This window comes from Telopea speciosissima, chromosome 7 (assembly GCF_018873765.1).
Source record: "Telopea speciosissima isolate NSW1024214 ecotype Mountain lineage chromosome 7, Tspe_v1, whole genome shotgun sequence".
NCBI lineage: Eukaryota > Viridiplantae > Streptophyta > Magnoliopsida > Proteales > Proteaceae > Telopea > Telopea speciosissima.
In genome coordinates this window covers 6,483,538-6,502,480 of record NC_057922.1, presented here as the reverse complement: position 1 = coordinate 6,502,480, position 18,943 = coordinate 6,483,538, and the positions used below count along the sequence as shown (strand labels likewise).

The 18,943-nt window shown below is 38.1% G+C and overlaps 1 protein-coding gene across 3 annotated transcripts; it reads left to right on the top strand.

Moving 5' to 3' along the window:
• Window positions 1-701: 701 nt before the first annotated feature.
• Window positions 702-17,802, top strand: LOC122667087. Of its 3 annotated transcripts, none has more exons than XM_043863278.1 (14): window positions 702-837; window positions 948-1,013; window positions 2,057-2,122; window positions 2,270-2,345; window positions 6,587-6,664; window positions 7,521-7,621; window positions 9,010-9,080; window positions 14,675-14,762; window positions 14,873-15,030; window positions 15,427-15,469; window positions 16,376-16,441; window positions 16,656-16,733; window positions 17,056-17,389; window positions 17,530-17,802. In XM_043863278.1, the coding sequence occupies exons 1-13, from the start codon at window positions 739-741 to the stop codon at window positions 17,152-17,154; spliced, it is 1,089 nt and encodes a 362-aa protein (XP_043719213.1). In that variant the 5' UTR covers window positions 702-738; the 3' UTR covers window positions 17,155-17,389; window positions 17,530-17,802. The 3 variants fall into 3 exon arrangements, with proteins under 3 accessions (XP_043719213.1, XP_043719215.1, XP_043719214.1); XM_043863280.1 differs by having other exon boundaries at window positions 708-837; window positions 7,521-7,618; window positions 9,007-9,080; XM_043863279.1 differs by having other exon boundaries at window positions 708-837; window positions 17,056-17,165.
• Window positions 17,803-18,943: the final 1,141 nt, after the last annotated feature.

The window sequence follows — 18,943 nt, the reverse complement described above, 5'->3', positions numbered from 1 at the left end:
GAAGAATGTTCAATTAAATTCATTAGATAATTATTAAACCGTATAAAAACATCATTTAATATCTTATATTCTTTCAATGCTACTTAATTGATCAACAAAAAAACAGAGAAGAAAGTTCAATTAAATTCATTAGATAATTATTAAACCGAGTAAAAACATCATTTAATAGCTTATTCTTTCAATACTACTTAATTGATCAACAGTTACTGAAACACTTTAGTCTTCCAAAATGAGCAGAAGTGAAGAACTGCAAAAAAGAAGTAGATAGAGTAGATAGTCCAAGACGGAGGCAGAAGACACAAAGTGAAAATCAAAATCTTCTTCAAAGTTCAAACTCGTGTTTTAATTTTTTAGGGTTTAATATTATTTAGGCTTGATTCGAGTTCCATTTATGTTGGTTATATAATATTTCATTAAGTTCGATTCCGTTGGTACTAAACCTAAAATTAAAATCCAAATCGAATTATTAAAAAACTATTGAAATTTCAATTTTGAAAACCAAACTCAAACCGAACCTTTTTCATTTCGATTCAATTCGAGCTGTGGGTCCTCTCTCCCTCTTTACTTCGCTCCTCTGTCTGGACTCTTCTGGTGTGACTAATCGCACCAAACAAAGAGAGCTAGTCTTGTTCTTGTTTGTGCAGCAGCTTCATATTCACAGTCACAGAGCTGTCTTCCGAAAATTCTCTGGGACTCTTTTCGTTCAACATCGTACTAAATCACTAGTAGAGGAAGAAAATGTTGGAGGCCCAGAGTTTGAGAAAAGTAGTCATCCCTCCCACACTCCTTCAGAACCCATCCCCTGCCAATCTCCAGTCTACTCGCCTCGCAATCCATGTATATCTCCGGCGCCCTTCTCTCTCAGTTCACACACCAACACACACACACACAACTGGGTCACTCTCCCTCCCTGGTTTCCTATTTAATGTTTCTGTTCTCATGTGCAGGTCAAGGGAGACAGCTCCTCTTGTTGGGTTTACATTGCTTCCGGTTCCCGCGTTTATAAAGTTGAGGTTATCGTCTTTCCACAGCACTGAATTTCTCATTTTTTTTTTATATGATGCTTTTCCGTTTGTTTCTTTTATACTTTTCCTTAGTTCTAACCAGTTTTTAGTGGATAGAAGGGATTGAATTTTTGTTGGAACCTGATAAGGATTTGAATTTGACTGATGTCAGATTTTTATCATATGATATTCTCACCTAAAGTATGTTTCTTTGTTGGTTGGATTCGCTTCGTTCGGTTTCAGAGCGTGGGAGACAGACACCATTTGTTTGCTTGTTCTGTAATTAGTTTATATTGGTTAGGATTCACACAAGTCTTTCAATTTCGCTACTGAAGTCAGAAGAATGTTTAACCACCACTGTTAGCTAGCTCGCGCTGTGAACATACTTTGGAAATAGAAGGCAATTATGAAAATTTGAGATTAGCTCGTGATTATCTTGTTTTCCTTCTTCCTGCAACGAGAAGGAGAAGTTTTTATTAGTCATTGATGATTCAAGGGCATTTATAGCTCCATGTTTGTGATAATTTGAAGGATGGCTCTTCCTATAACATCAGTGAGCAATATCAGCCCAGAGTAACACCATTCTACGTATTTACTCATTCTTGTGGTTGAATTTTCTAAAATATCAGTTACTGTGCCTTCTTTATCTATTACTGGCGGCATTGCCTAACATGCCATTTTTAGAATTTAGAATTTTCATTAAATCAATTATAGTTTTTCCAAGGTTTAAAGTTTTATTTCTGCCTACTTAGTGGGAATATTTCATTGTCAGCAGAAACGAAAAATATTGTTGTGAAAAACATTATGGTGTTTGTCAACAATTTAAACTTGATTTTCCTCCTTTCTGGGGTCTAAGCCGTTGGACCTTTTTGCCTCTCTTTCCCTGCTTTTCCTTTGCCCTTTATAATTGCTTTTCAACTCTCTGCTTGCATAATCTTCACATACCTTCAGGGTTTGTAAGTTGCGGATGATTTTTTTTTGGAGGGGGGGGGGGGGATGGGTGGAGGACAAACCACTATGGTTAGGTGATGGTTCTTTATTTTCTCTTCCAGGTATCTATGGAGGATTTTTCAGTTACCAGGGGAAAGGAGAGCCTCCTGATTCCTGTGCATGCACAGGTAAGAAAGCCACAACTTCACAAACACCTATCTTTCTTCTTCTGCCCCCTGGGTGTTACAATAATCAAAAGAACCTCCACATTATGGTATTAATTGTTTGCCTCTCATTTATTTCATGTCAATTATCTATACTTTTCCTTTATGAAGATCATGCATTCGTCAGTAGTTAACTGCTGTCCACATCGCTCTGAAATTCAAAGTATGGTGCTTGCTGAAACAGAGTGTAAGTTTTCTTCCCAAATTCTTTTTGATTATGTTTTGGTTTATAATTACCATTGCCTTGATAATTTATTTTATGGTAATTTCATTAAATGAAATTATCACGGATTTGATACAGGAAAGATTTTACATGTAGTGGTTTTGCTACTACTCGCAGTAAGAGTGTCATAGTAGCATAAAGAAGTATAAACAAATACTAATATCAAAAAGTTGTTCACTTCATAAGTTTCATTATACATAAATGAAAGATGTGTTATATGTTTTGGACAATCTTTTGAGTTTGCGTCAAGCTTCAAGGGTGACAATTATGACTGACAGCTCAGCTCAGATGCTACCCAAATCAAAGCTTGGGTAGGATTAGCCAATCCATAAATGGGAAAAAGGGTAACCCAGAAATGATTAGCTTATTTATGAGCAGGAAAAACTGGGCGGTTCAGTTAGTTGTGAAGAATTGCCCCTCTAGTGTATCATTAGTATGTCTTAACTACCGAGGTTTATGTGGCTGCTTGATAGGATAAAAATATATCATCCTATTTTGGAAAAATACTTGAGCACCTCTCTAGAAAGAAACATATCAAGGGTGCAGAAGAACACCGTATAATTTGCATAACTAGGTACGTCACCCATAGATACTCTATAGACATGACCGTCCATAAGACCTTTTGCCATACTTAAAGCCTATCTCTTAGACCTTCATTGCCATATTTTGGTCGAGCATAGAAAATACCAACAGGAATACCCTACAAAATTAGAATGTTATTGTGTATTTTTGTCATCCACAGGAATAAAGTTTTTCACATTCTTATTTCGAATTGCTAATATATTGTAGGAAACAGCCTCGGTGGAATGACATTGCTGGTGTCAAAATAAAGTAGAACAAAATTTTAATTTTGGTCTTGTTCATTGGTTTAACCTATCTTGTCGGTGGGTCACCAATTTTGCAGCCTATTTTCTATTTGAGTCAATGTTTTGATGTATATATGGGTTGGGAGCAGAGGAAAGTGCTTAATAGCTGAAGTTTCCTTTAGGATTCTAGGGGGAGATGCCTTTGGAGACATATGCCTGATGCAGTTTGGTGGTGTGTTCAGAGGTAAGAAGCAAATAGCCTTCAGTAATTATGCGGAACCTACCATCACACTAACCAGAAAAGCATTCCACTTTTTGGATCTCAACCGTATTTAGGTCAGTCTATGAATACAGGCAGAATCACATTGCATTTTTAGGTTGATTGATGACTAGTATCTGTGTCTTGTATCATACAGAAAAGGCTTAGTGATTTTCCTCTCTTTTCTTTCTTTAAATATTTTTCTATCTATTGAAGAAAATAAAAAACGAGAACAAAGAACAAAAAGAGTTTTGAGGTCCATTTCTTTGCCTAGCCAATCTGACAGTTCACTCTGGTGTCAAAATGATGTCCGCAGATCATTGAAGTGATTCACAGTAAAGATAATGTTCAATTTATGCTGGCTCTGATACCAATTAATGTAAGACTAGTTTGCAATAGCCAATTAGGTTCTAGTCTCACAGTGAGACCACCCTATAATAGTATAAAACCAGATTACAGCAAGTACCAATAATAGGTTGACAGAAAAACCTAGCAGAAATTAAATACCAGATTAGGTGAACTCTTTGGGCACCTAACAAGGTTGATAAAACTCAATTATAGACTCTTAATCACATGGAACAAAACACCAGACCAGATCTGGACTATCACAGACAGAAACCAGGGTTCAAGAAACCAGATAATAAACAGTCTCAAAGAACAGCAGTCACAGAGGTTGGATGGGGCTAGAGGTCCAATAGGACTGAACAAACCCTCCAAATCTCAGCTTAAAACAATGGCTAGATGCTGAGATACTTGCAGGTCTCAGAAATAGAAAGTAAAGTTCAGAATCTAGTAACTAATTATCACAGAGATCTTGGACCATGAGATGGTCCTCAAATTACCATCAGACAGCAGGGTAGGGATGGTGATTTAACCTTCAAAAGATGGGCAGCAACCGATGGCTGGATTGAAGGATTATGAGTTGAAAATTCTAGAAGAAAAATCCAGTCCAGTGAAACGGAAAGGGGTAATACTATCCATCCAAATATTAAATAGAAAAAAAGTATAAATTACTATACTATAAATTAAGCCAACGACTATTCATGATTCCGTATTGAATCAATTCCTGCAAGTGCCTTCATCGCTTACAAAAAAGAATGAAAGAAAAAAAGAACTATAAGTGCGCTTGGCTTGCTTCGGTTGTACCTCAGATGAGCAATAGATCATAGGACAGTAACCACAACACAGGGTATTGAATGGAGAGAAGAAGATAGAAAGGTCGAAGGGGATACAGTGGATTGAGCCTCTGACTCTCTCCTAGAGTCCTAGGTACCTCACCTATAAGGTCTCTCACTGTATCGCACAGCCATTAGCACCAAGCCCAACTCAATTTCATTTGTTGTGGAGAGGGGGGGGGGAGGCTCTATGGTCTCAAGTACATACAGTTGCTACATACTATTCCAGAACATAGAAAGTAAACAAAAAGGAAAGTTCTAGAAGTCTCTTACAAGGTAATTCTGTGACTTGTACACAAAGCAAGCTAAAGTCTTAGCTAAGAAACAAAATAGAAAGTAAATAAAAAAGAATAAAATCTCAGCTGATATCTCTGCTGATCTGTCCCACACAATCTGGTTTTGAGTGAACCAGAAAAACACCCAGCCGCATGGTTGGCCCAAAGGCCCATGGGTCTGGCCCATTATTTGGAAACATGGGTCTGACCCCTTAGGTTCCTGTGGCTGTATTTCTGGCCCAGAAACCTGTCTACATCTGATGTCTAGGGGGTAAAAATATTTTAGTTGCTGAAAGAGTAATAGACCAACATTTTGAATTCAGTGAAACATACAACAAATGCTCCTCTATGCTTCTGAGATCTGCTATGGTATTTGGATGTGGGCATTTCTTGTGAAGTTAGCACTCTGCCTTTATAAAGGCCTCAGGCCATAATTTCTCTAAGATAAGATACAAATATAAAATATTAGTTGAAGGAGATCCATGAGGTTAGACATCTTGGGCAGTATTGGGTATAAGAAGTTATATCCTTCGCTGAACATGTAGGGCCCTTGGTTAGACATCTTTAGCTGCAGTTCTTATCAGCTGAACAACAAATTAGACTTGCAAGAATTTTTGAAGAAGAGGAGGTGTTGCATGCAAATTAAGATTATGAAGAAAGACGAGACGCTAGGTATGGATTGATTTATTGTTTCTTTTTACATAAGTGCTGTTATGTCACCAAGGAGGAAATAATTGAGGTGTTCTTAAAAAGTCCCATGAATGGGCTTGATGGAAATAGAATTCAAATAATACTTGAATATTTCTTCTACCAAAATTTAAATAAGCAGGGGTAATCAAAGTCTATAGGTAGACTAGTCTTATTGCTAGTTTTTATAAGGTGGTAACTGCGACAATGGGTTCAAGATTAAAGAAGGTAATTGGGTTGGTTGTTGTCTTTTCACTGACGGTTGACATATTCTTTAGGGATTTCTTATTGTATGTGAGTGCTTAGGTTTAATGTTTAGAAGGTAGGAGATGGGAATCATGTGTAAGATTGATTTAGAAAATCTGATCGTGTGGGGCAGGACAAACTTATTTGAGGTCATGCAGTTTATAGGTCAGGGTAAATGTGGAAGGCATTCATTAGACCTTGTATTGAAAGTGCTTCTTTTATTATTGTTTGTTTTTATGGTGATTGATTGGATTGGATCCATTGACATATCTCATTGGTGCACTCTAACATATTTAGGGAAGCAAATGCTTCTGCTTCTCTTTTGGAATATCATATCTGATTGATCTCTGGGACAGGTGATGAGTTAGCAGACAATCTAATTAATGAGGGACTTCCTAGAGGGAATTTTTATGAACTATTGTAGCTTACATATTTTGTTCTTGTAGCCATTATCTTGTGGTCCTTAATCAATTGTTGGATATGCTTGTACTTCATCCATCTGTCCTCTTGATAAAATCTTGTCTACTTAATGGGAAATAGAAAGCATAGCATAGATGCTTGTTGGAACTGGATAATGGCTATCTTCTAAGCATGTGTTTGCTTTGAGAATTTCTAAGCCGTTCTTTGCATTGTTGGAACTGGATAACAGATGCTTCTGTCTTTTTTAGTCCTTCCTCTTGAAGAATCTCTAGCCTGATCTTTGCATTTTTTGAATCTTCCATGGTTGATTTTTTTCTCTTTGATGCAATATCTATAGGTCATGACTACTTTAAGTTGGGGACAGTTGATTCTAATGGTCAGCTTATTGTATCTCAACTAGATACAAGTGGCCAAGGTACATCTATTCTTAATTATCTTCTTAGGTTTTACTCATGGTGTTTTGGTAACTGCTGATTAATATTTGATGCTCAATCCAACTTAATATCTCTATATTGTCTTGAAGTTGAGGTGATTCTAGGTTTTCCATCCTTTGTCATTTTTGGGTCCATCTAGATTGTCTGTCTTGGACTATTCTTGCTGTCTTTTCTTAATGTTTGATTTTTTCCACCCCTTTTGGTTGATTAAAAAAAAGGGCGTACCCAGTGCACGAGGCTCCCGCCACTGCAGGGTTTGGGGAGGGTCATAATGTATGCAGCCTTACCCCTGCTTCGCAGAGAGGCTGTTTCCAAAGACTCGAACCCGTGACCACTTGGTCACAATGGAGCAACCTAACCGTTGCACCAAGGTCCACCCTCACCCCTTTTGGTTGATATCAATATATAAAAAAACTTCAAAATTGAATCGATATTGATGATTTTATACAAGGAAAGAAGATAGAAAAGAAGAATTTTAAAAACTACACTTGGTCTATACTGCTCAAGAGTAGGCTTGTCAGTTGTCACTTAAAAGAACTGGACAATCAGGTGTACCTCATTGTGTCTACTCTTATTTTGCAAAATTTGTTTGTTGTAAATATGTCAGTAGATAAGGAATCAAATGCCTATGTTCCCCCACGCATGTGCAGCCTTAATAGCTCCTAAATGCCATAATCAGGTTGTGTCAATGCTTATGTTGTGCTATGAAATTGGACTATGGTGCAGTGGTTAAAATCTTATGCATGCATGTGAGTTTTATTAATTGCGCATGCCGATGAATTGGCTCAAAATACTGAAATTTGTCTGTGGTAGTTGGTTATTAACTGATCTTTTCAGATGTTGACAGGCTTTCATATTCAGTATTGCCACGGGATTGTGGTGTAGGTGAGGGTAGTTGGGCTGGTCTCTGCTTCAGTCCGAGTCAGCGGTCCATGGTACTTGATTTCTTTCTTTGTACAGATTCAAGCTTGCTATATTATAGAGGGAGAGAGAAGGAAGAAGTGAGAAAAGAAAAGTTTTTTCTTTATTTTTCATTTTTAATATATAATTTATGAAAACCTTTAGTTTACATGAATAATATGCAAAAACGTTTTTATGTATATGAAAATTTTGACAATCTTACCAAGTTATACCAAAACATTTCTTGTACCTGAATTTTATCAGTGATTTGGATTGATCCAATCCCTGATCCCTTTCTTCGATCCTTTGGCATGCTTACTATTAGATCACTGTAGAGGTTGAATCCTTTGATAAGATGGAAGGTTGGTAGGTAAGGATGACCCGAGAAGGATGAGCTGAAGAAATTTGATGTTACCAAATAAGGGGTGAAAATCTTCAGTTCCTTAATATATATATATCTTAGTGTGACTAAAGTTTGAAGAAGAAGAGGTGCTTGCAACCATTAATCTCTTGATGTGGACAAAGCTCTGGGTTTAGACACCTTTGCTTTTGGTTTTTCTCTATGAAGCATCTTGATGTTCTAATGTTGGCTTCACAGAACTGTTTGAAGAGTCTCATTGAAGTAATAGATAGGAACATTGTTTGAATGTGACTTTTTCACTTTTATTCCCAAAAAGGGTGTGATAGAGATGTGGGAATTTAACCCAATTATACATTTTTACTGTGTCCAAAGATGTGACTTGAGTTTCTCTCATACCACTGGAAGGAAATGTTTGGTAGGTTGGTTGAGGGCATAGATTTGGTAATGGGAGTATGGTGTTTTGGACTCCTTTATCGATTGCAGTTGTGTGCATAGAAGAAAGAACATGCTGTAAAATAGCATAGAAAATATCAAAACACTCATCATCTTTTGTGTGGCTTGGAGGTATTTGTAGTGCTGTATATCTGAATCTGGGTGTGAAGATGTGTTGTTCATATTGGTTTTGGGCCAGGTCTGTAGGTTTGTGGTGTTGTATTCTGTTGCCAATCATTTTTTCCCTATAATACATCTGTCAGAAAACTGAAAAACAGAAAGAATATAAGAAAGTGTATGTACTTTTGATGGAACTGATATTCCTTGATTGCGGTTTCATAGTTGTTGCCTTGCAATTACTAGACAGAAAAGCTGAGGGGTGCATGAACTTCATCACTTGAGTATGTTCCACTGTATGCTAGGAGTTCATATAAATCACTAATCTGCAAATAGTGAAGTGTGAAATCCTGAACAGTATCCATTTCATAACTACGTTTAGTTATGAAATAAAACTCGTCTGCCTGGTAGTTTCTACATTTTTTTTGGACTAACTCAACTATGTTTAGGCTTATGTTTATTATTCCATATCTCAAAGCTTTACAGCTGGCCCTAAAAATTTCATCTCTCCAGGCCGCTGTGGCTCGTAGCTTTTGTAAAAGTGTTGATATTTACGACCAAGATATTCATCTCCGAAGTTTATGTCCGTAAGTTTAATATATATTGCTATTTGCTTCTTTTATTCCTGTCTTATGAAAGTACTTTTCTGTACTAAATTGGTTCGTTTAATTGCTTTCTTTCTGTATTGATTCTGATTCTCAAATGTAATTGCTTCACTGATATAATTAAGTTTTAGATTGACATGATCTTTATCAACATCCCTACAAACTTTACCTGGACCAACATGATCTTTATCTCATTTAATTTTAACCTCCAGCCATTGTGGTGATGCAGGGGGCAATATAGTCATTTCATGAGGTCAGTGCATCCCATTGACATGATCAGTACATCAACATTTCCTCTTTTGGACCTAAATGATCTTTCGAATCTCAATCATACCATCAATATATGTATAAAAACATACGATCAGTGGCATTTTAGTTATTTTTGGGACTGGTTCTGTACAGTGACAAATTATTCCTAGGCCAAGGTGCTAAGCACTATCTTGTTCATACCCATTATATTTTTAATTGAAACATCAATTTGTTAAGGGAATACCTATTAAAAGAACTTGTTGAGGGAGCTTTTGTTCTAATACAGTAACCATACCATGTGTGATTGTCTGATATTGGCAAACCTGACAGTCCTGACCCAGATGAAAATGATCTTGTTGGGATCGCATGGACTCTCCGCCATGTTGCTGGTATTATAGTGGCATATGGTCATTTCAAATGCTCCCCGCTGATGTGCCCAGTACCATTCTTTATGTGTGGTACTCCAGCCTCCGCAGGACTTCACTGTTTATAGATGGCCAATTTAAAATCAATGTTGAATCATCCCCCACTGCTATTATAGTGGTCATTTCCATGTTTGAGTACTATAAATGGACAACCACTGGATCATAGTTTTAATTCGTGTCATATTTGAATCTTCCTCCCAACTGGCCCAGAAAATGCCAAAAGGATATTTCCACTGTAATCTCTAAAGCTCGACAACCCTGGATTCCCAAAACTGCTTCCCTCAAAGTTCAGTTTAACAGAGTTCTCAGTGGAGCAGTCCATTAATATTTGTTCTTAGCCCAATGTTGCAGGTTCATCATAGAAATTGGCTTATTTGTTTAGAAATAGGTCTAGGGTTGGGCTATATACATGTTGGGCCTTTGTTCCCAAGGGTTTTCTATGTATTAGGCCACTTTAATGAGCCTAAACTTGGGGTACATTGGTTGCATACGGGATTAGCCCAATACTTAATTTATTTTTATGTTTTTTTAATTGAACCGGTTCACATTGGTTGCATCCAATTGGTTCAATTTAAGTGATCATGTGACTTGGTTAAGTGGTCATGTGATGTAAGTTGGGCTGGATTAAGACTCTGTAAGTCCAGACATGTTTTGAATCTATTTCCTTTAGTATTCTAGTTTCCTAGTCAGTTTAAGTTAGTTAATAGGTTAGGGATAGGGTTAGGCCATTCCTTTTTAGTGTTTAAGTCTATTTTTGAGTCTTCTATATAAGTTTGTAAGGGAGGCCAGCATTACATACGAATTTTGATTAATAAAAACTCAGTTTTATGCTTGCTGCCTTTGTTGCTGCTATTGCTCCCTTGTGTGAGTGTTGCCTTGTGGATCTCAAGGTGCTAGGGTGAGGGGACTCTCATGACTCCTTGCGTCTGTCCAGTACCGGGAGCTTCTTCTTCTTCTTCAATCGAGCTTCTTCAAGCTGCTGCTGCTGCCTTTGAAGGAGATCAAACCAGTAAGTAATTTTAGTTTCCTGCATATATCCTTCCCCTCCATCCATCAAACCCTAACCTCCATTAAACCTGCAACTCCTACCTTAACTAGGACTCCCTCATAACTTTAGATCTGTCCATCAATTTTAAACCAAACTTCCAGCATACAACCCCCACACTTCTCCCTACACTCGATCCTAAACCCAGCTCATAACTCCCGCTCTATCCCCTCCATTCCTCCACTCCATTAAAATCCAGAACCTGCAACTCAATTCTGTCCAACATTGCAGAATTTTAAAGCCTTCCCAAATCCTATTATTTATATGCCATAAAAGCACCCTAGACCTGCATATTAAAGCCATATAAGACCCATTCCCAAGTTCCCATCCTGAACCTTTGAATTAACCTAAAACCTAGTGCTGTCCATTCGAACCAGCAAATCCTTTGGTTTTTGTTCCTGTGATCTGGCTCCTAGGTAGGTCTCCTACCTACCTAGGACTACATTACCCAATTCCATCCATATCTTCTTACATCATAGTTTTCATGGCGTTAGGTGAGCACCATCAACAATAACTCAGCCTTATCCCAACTAATTGGGGTCGGCTACATGAATCCTTGCAAAGACTGAGACTAAAAAATAATAAAGGAAAAGAGCACAACAACATCTGCAGAAACACAGTAAAAACCCACCTGAAAGGGGTCGGCAATTTGTATCATGGTCCTCCAAACCTCTCTATTCAAAGCCATGCTAGAGAGGCCCAAACTGTGCATGTCTTTCCTTACTACATCTCCTAGGGTCATTTTATGTTTGCCCCTAGCTCTCCTCCAAACTGGAGCATCACTAGGCCTCCGTAGAACATGACCATGTCACCTCAAACGACTCTCTCATAGCTTCTCATGTATAGGGGCTACTCCCGACTCAGCTCTAATGCTAGAGAACCAGAAACCTGTAATCAGACTGCAAGAAAAGAGAAGAGAAGAAGAGAAGGCAAGAGAAAAGAGAGAAGAGGAGAAAGGGAGCTGCGATCCCAAGGGAGGAGGCAGCCTGCGGTAAAGAGATATTATTCTCTATCGTGGCTGCCTCCCCTAAATATATTAGCAACTAAGCAAATATGAAAAGTACAGAACTACCCCTGTACTTAAACACTAATACAAAACAGAGAATAGAAAGATAATAAAACAAGTAATAAGGGCAGTGGACAATTCTGCCCCTAATACTCGAGATTTCAACACTCCCCCTCAAGCTGGAGCATATATATCACCCATGCTCAGCTTGTAACAAGGCACACGAAAAGTAGGAGCAAACAAAGACTTGGTAAATATATCCGCCAGTTGATCTGACGAAGATACAAAAGGAGTTTCGACCAGCTTCTTCAAGACAACATCTCGAACAAAGTGACAATCCACTTCAATGTGTTAAGTCCTCTTATGGAAGACGGAGTTACTAGCAATATATGTGGTTGCTTGGTTGTCACAGTACATCTTCATCAGTGTTGGCACAGGAAGGCCCATCTCAAGAAGTAAGGAGCGAACCCACATTAATTCAGCAGTAGTATGCGCCATTTCTCTATACTCTGCTTTTGCACTAGACCTGACAATGGTAGTTTGTTTCTTACTACACCATGTAACCAGGTTACCCCCCTACAAATGTACAATATCCTGTAGTAGAATGACGACCACTAGCCGAACCAGCTCAATCAGCAGCAGAGTACGCCACCAACTCCATATGCCTATTAGGACGATAAGCAAGTCCTTTACCCGGAGCACCTTTCAAGTAACGAAGAATACAAACAACGACATCCCAATGTGCCTTCTGAGGAGACTGCATAAACTAAGTACCCCAACAGCAAAGTATATGTCCGTCTTGTGACAGTCAGATAAATCAACTTCCCAATCAAGCTCCTATAAGAGTGCACGTCCTTGAGAAGTTCACCATCATTAACACCAAATTTCTGATGAGGATCCATAGAAACATCCACTAGCTTTGAAGCAAGAATACCAGTGTTTGATAGTAGATCTAACACGTACTTCCTTTGGGATAAACTGATCCCCTTTTTGCTTTTGATCAACTCAATACCCAAAAAATAATGAAGTTGGCCTAAATCCTTAGTTGAAAATGTTGTTGTAAATAAGCCTTGACTTTTGCCATGCCAACCCCATTATTTGCCTGTTACAATGATATCAGAACCATCTTCAGAGTAGGCATGATTGGCCAGCTGTTTAGCCCATTCGAATTTGCCATGATTGGCCCAACAAGTCTCAATGGTATGATTGGGCTTGCCACAATAGGAGCACTGTCTAGGAGGACGATCACCTTGCTGCCCAGCATTACTACGCCCTCCTGAACCACACCCTCCACCATAAGAACGACCACAGCCAGCATTAAATGCAGAATTATCCTTAGATAAGGATTCAGATTTTGCAGGAGGTCCCATGCGCTGCAGCCTGGAGAAAATGTCATTAAGAGTGGGAACAGTCTCTCCAGCTAACAAGTGGCCCTTTACAGCCTTCAAGGTAGGATTCAGACTAGCAAGGAAGAGAGATACATAGAACTCATTCCTTTGAGACTTGAGTTTCTCAACATCAGTAGAGGCAGCCACAATAGCAAGTAATGAATCCAAAAAAAATTCGGGCAGAGAGATCAACCAGTCATCCAAACACAAAACCCAAAATAAAATAGCACCAACCTCCAATATCGATTGGTCAGGGTTTTGAAGAATCACCGAAAATCGATGAACTTGAAAGAGGCGCTCCTCAATCTTCAGCAAGGTAGTAGACAGCAAAAAAAAGACCAAGAAGTTGATTCATGTAGCATGACACAGCTGTCATCAACCATCCAAATAGCACTTCATGAATAATATGAGAAATGCTCACTTCATGATAGAGGCAGCAGTAGGTGGCTGCACACCACTGGAGAGAAAACCGAGAAGAAGACCAGCAAAGAGGAAAGAAAAAAAAAACTTGCCTGATTACAGAAGCTCTGGTACCATGTTAGAGAACCAGAAACCTGTAATCAGATTGCAAGAAAAAAGAAGAGAAGAAGAGAAGGCAAGAGAAAAGAGAGAAGAGGAGAAAGGGAGCTGCGATCCCAAGGGAGGAGGCAGCCTAAATATATTAGCAACTAAAAAAATATGAAAAGTACAGAATTACCCCTGTACTTAATCACTAATACAAAACAGAGAATAAAAAGATAATAAAACAAGTAATACGGGCAATGGACAATTCTGCCCCTCTGATTTGATTTATCTTTTCAAAAATCTTGAATAAATCTTCCATAGGTGTCTGAATGACATCTCTATGGGCGTATTTAGAACTTGGCACCTGCTTTTAATTGCCCCTTGTCTTATTCCCATAAGTTCTTTAAGATAGGAGTATGAATGGTTTTCAAAAATAATTTGCACGTGACATCGTTATGTCATTATCATGCACATTTTTCTATTGTACATGTGAAATGACACTATTACCCTCATAGGAAAAAATTGTTCATCAGACTAAAAGGGCCAAAAAATTAAGGTTACAAACATTTTAACACCTTGAGTGGTGTCAATAAGAAAATCCCTTGTACCCAGAAAAAAAAAATCCCATTACCAAGAGAGAAATAAATAAGAAAGAAAGGCAATAGCTCTTGGCTGCAGGGGATGGGTTGTCATGGATATTGACTTCAAGCATAGTTCAAAAGCTTTCTCTTTTGATAGGCAATATTTAGATTTCCACTTTCTCCATTGACCACTGAACAGGTAATTCCAAGTATGTCTTCGTATCAAGAGCAGATCCGACACTTTTACAAGGAACATTTCTAATTATTATTTCCTACTTCTGTCGCTGCTTTGACTTTCTGAGAAAGCACATTTGCATCTATCCTATTGCTAAGTGCAACAGAGATGTTTCCTTTGATGCTGGCATTTCTTTGTTGTAGCCTGTGGTATCCATCTTCATTAAGCTTCTTACAAAGTTCATTTTCTGGGGATGTGAGTTCTGTATTAGCTGTTGCTGAGGGCTGCCAGGTATGCGTATTGGATTATTTACTTAAAGATTATTTGATGTAAATATCTTCATTCTTAAGCTTGTGTCCTCCCTGCCATACTGTCTGCTTCACATTTTTTAATTATTGCAGCTGACAATATGGGACTTGAGAGTTAAAGAGAATGGTGGTTGTGTACAACGAATCTGCGGTTCTCTTGGAGATATCTTCTATGCCATTTGCAGTTCTTCAGATGGGTTAATTGCAGTAGGTGGAGCTGATCGTTCAGTAACCATCTATGACCCTCGCAGGTTGGTTACCAAATAATAATATCTAAGGATGTAGGTGAAATCAAATTAACCGCAATTCGAAGTTGATCCATATCTCATCTAAGAAGGATTCAGATGTTCTCCAATTCAATTTGGTTAAGATCTGATCTGTTCTTGTATGGATTGAATACAGAGACAACATTAATTCATTCAATCGATATCTCTGGTTTGATTGCAACTAGTAATAGTGGATATGACAATGATAATGGTTTTCCTCTTCATCCTCGCTTTTTTTGTAGTTACAAAATTTTCCATGGACATATTATTATGCTTACATGGAAAAAGGGTCCTGGCACCACCAGTTATTTCTGGCATGTGGCAGTTTCTGTTGGTCACTGACAAGCTGACTTGAATTTGTGTCTGAAATCTTGAGTGCAGATGGTCTCCTTTGTCAAGGTGGAATAACTGCTCAAAATATGAGGTGAGCTGCTGTCTGAAATAATTCCTATTATCCTTGGTTAATCTTTTATTGACAGCTTTTAATTGGTATCGTGCAGTATAAGGAGGGAAGTCATCATTGCACAATTCATCGGGCAAACAACAAATAGCAGTCAATAATGACTTCCCATTGTTGTTATATTTTGGAGTCATAATTTGAACCAAATTAGCTTGAGTCAAAGCGCTAAATTTTTACATTTTAGATCATAATTAAAATTGTCTGAACAACTGTTCCATCAAATTGTTACTCCCAATAGGTTATTTTGTATCACATTTTATGCAGCAATAGCATGGTCTTCTCCAATTTCCTTTCCACAAGTTAATTTTTCTGACTGGCTATTCTTTTCTATTGGAATTCAAAAAGAAAATTAGACACTAGTGGGATATTTCCTCTTGTTTGGCTCTGATTATATTGCTGGGTCAAGTGGAAAACTCTACATTCATTGGGATTTTATTTTATTTTGTTTTCATTCTCTGTATCAAGCATATGGTTTAGATGTGTGGGATCAGAAGCGACCTTTCAACGTGACCTTCCTTGAGATTTGTTCTGTTAGTTTTAAAAATTAACATGATTGGATGATCTCAATTATATGATGCATTCAGTTCTGTTGGATGTCTAGTACAGAGCCTGGAGTGGAAAGGAAAGCAAGGGCCTGCTAGTCAGATGGTTTAATAATCGATTCATTATGGGCCAAGAAAAATGTCTGAGACCAAGAAATGATTGGTACAGACTCCTGTATGCGTTTGACATGTCCTGGTATTGTGCTTATCAATGGTTGATTTGCCATTTGTTGCCCAGGACTAGAGATAATCCTATATAGTTTTATACCTGGTGGTTCTAATATTCCCAATGTGTTTAGAATTAACTTCCATCTTATTGACAATGCAGATAACAGGACTTACCTTCTCATCACATGACTCAGGTCATATCTACATACAAGGTGTTGACCATGAGGTGATTTTTTTGAAAATTGAAGTATCCTTCTTTATCCCTTTAATTTAGTTTCTGATGTCAGCTTAAGTATATGTTAGTTGGAGTTGAGATCACCTCTGTCTGTTCAATCCTCTCTCTCTCTCTCTCTCTCTCTCTCTCACACACACACACACACACACACACACACATGCATGCAGAATAATGACTGGAATGAAAAAAATATATATTATTGCAGGTCTTTTGTGGAAACTGGAAAGAAAACAAGAAGGTGTTTTCATTTAGAGGGGACTCCAACTGGCTAGGATTTAGCAAGGTTTGATCTTCATCCCAAGGAAAACAGGTGTACAGGTTTATTGTAGATGTATATGCCTCTTTCTAAATATTGAGTGCCCGACAATGTGAATACCCAGATAGCCCCATTCTGCAAGTTAAAATACAATTCCAACCTAGGCCTAGCTGTTGGATATCTGAATGACACCATGGACCTTTTTTTGGTGTCATTGTTTGATTCCAACTATGATGTTCATTCAAATGCTAATGCTGGTTTAATAACATCAATGTCCACATCTTTTTTTTTTGTTTGGGGGGGGGGGGGTGTGAGTGCCCATATCTAAAGATTCTCAATATTGCTGCAGTGCAACAACAGGGACGTTCTTGGAGGATGGTGCGATTCTGGTAGCATCTTTGTGGCCAATATTTTTGCAAAGGAGCATGAAGTCAACATGCTTGAATGAGGTTCCCCTAACTAATGCTTAGCTGTTTCCATAACTCCTTAGTTGCTTTCACTTATTGACAGATGCCTATGTGTGCTGAAGAAATCATTTAGATTTGTAAAGTTCTCACTAGTGATGCTAATTATTTGCCTATGCATTGTTGTTGAATCAATGAATCAACAGTTCAACACTTCCAAAAGTCAAACTGACCATGAGTTCAAAATGTATTTCCTTACAAGACATCGAACTCAGAATGGTAGTTGAGATCTTCAAATCGTCTTCATTCTTATTCTTGTTTTTCATTTGTGGGGACCATATAGTGGGTAGCCTGACCATATATTGTTATAATCTGTGTGTGCAAGTTCTTAAACATGATGTTGGTTTCTGTAGGCCCAGGTAGCAAAGCTTTGTTGATGGGCTTGTTTTCTGCCGTCTGGCAGTTTAGTTGATGCTCCAATTTGGTGGAGACTCCCGTGCCATATCCTACAAGTGGAAATTCATTTCAGCAGTACTTTGATAAAGATTTAAAAAATCATTAACTTTCACTTTTTGAAGTAGTTGAAAAATATTTGGACGGTTAACTGTACAAGAGAGAAAGTCCTATATATGGTGAGCCGTAAAATTGTAATGAACCCCTGAATTTGATATTTGGCCATCCAAAGGTTTATCAATCGGGGTGGTCGCAACTCGAAAGTGTAACATGAACATTGCAGGTGGCTCAAATCAAGAACCAACGAAGCTAACCTTGGGTGGGGGGGGTCATCCAAAGAACCGGTATCCTTGCAGGTGAGTCTTTGAGTCACCTAGAAAAACCATTTGTGCAGAGTCACCTTTAAACAATTTATATATGTTTTTCCTGTCTACATTGATTGTGTCAACCATCCTTTGTTCAAAACATAAATTAAGGCTAACATGAGACTTGACTCTACAGACAGGAGTCCAGAAACCTTTTCTTTGAATCTGAAGTAGGTTTGACGCACTCAAGATATCAATATTTTTTAAGTTTGACAGCTCATAAAAAGTGTCGTTAAGTGCCTCAGTCTTCTATAAAGCTTCTAGCATTCAGCAGATCAGACTTGTACCTTTAGGGTTGCATTTTCTGGTCTTACTAAGATTCCCCTGCATCATTCCTGACGTTGTAAGGGTTTTATTTTCTTGTTTGAGTAATAGTAGAACATGAAATGATATATTTGTTTTTAAGGTTGGTTGGTTAGTTGTGTAAGGGGGGCTTAAGTATGGTGTTCCACTATTGAGGTCATCTCTCTTGTCCACTCTTTAGCTCATCCATTGAAGTTAAAATGATCTCACAATGAATGAGTTGGATGGCTATGGAAGTTATTTTGTTATTTGGAAAATAGACCATCTATGTCAAGGTTTTGGTCTTGTTTGGGTTGTCTGATCTACTTAGCTAGGGACAAAGGCAGTCTCTTTCTTGCACACTCATAAGGTGTTGGACTGTTTGAATTGGGTCATGCATGAAGAATGAAAGCTAAAACATTTGGCCTGTGTTTGGTACAGATTCTTGGAATAGATTGCGGGTCTAGAAAGCCAGAAAATAGAGAAGAATTGGGTTTCAAAAAATACATTTTAGATCCAGACTTTATTCCAAGAATGCATACCAAACACAACCTTGATCTCATCGATCCAATTCACAGTTTGTGCAGAGCTCAGAAGAGCATCAGTCCCAGCAGTTCTATCTACAATGGCTGTTGTGGAGACTTGGGGTCCTCTTTTAGGTGGTGCAGATTCTCTCCAGCGACTTGAGAGTGCTGGTAAAACAAAACAGAGTGAGAGCTATTATAGACTTATA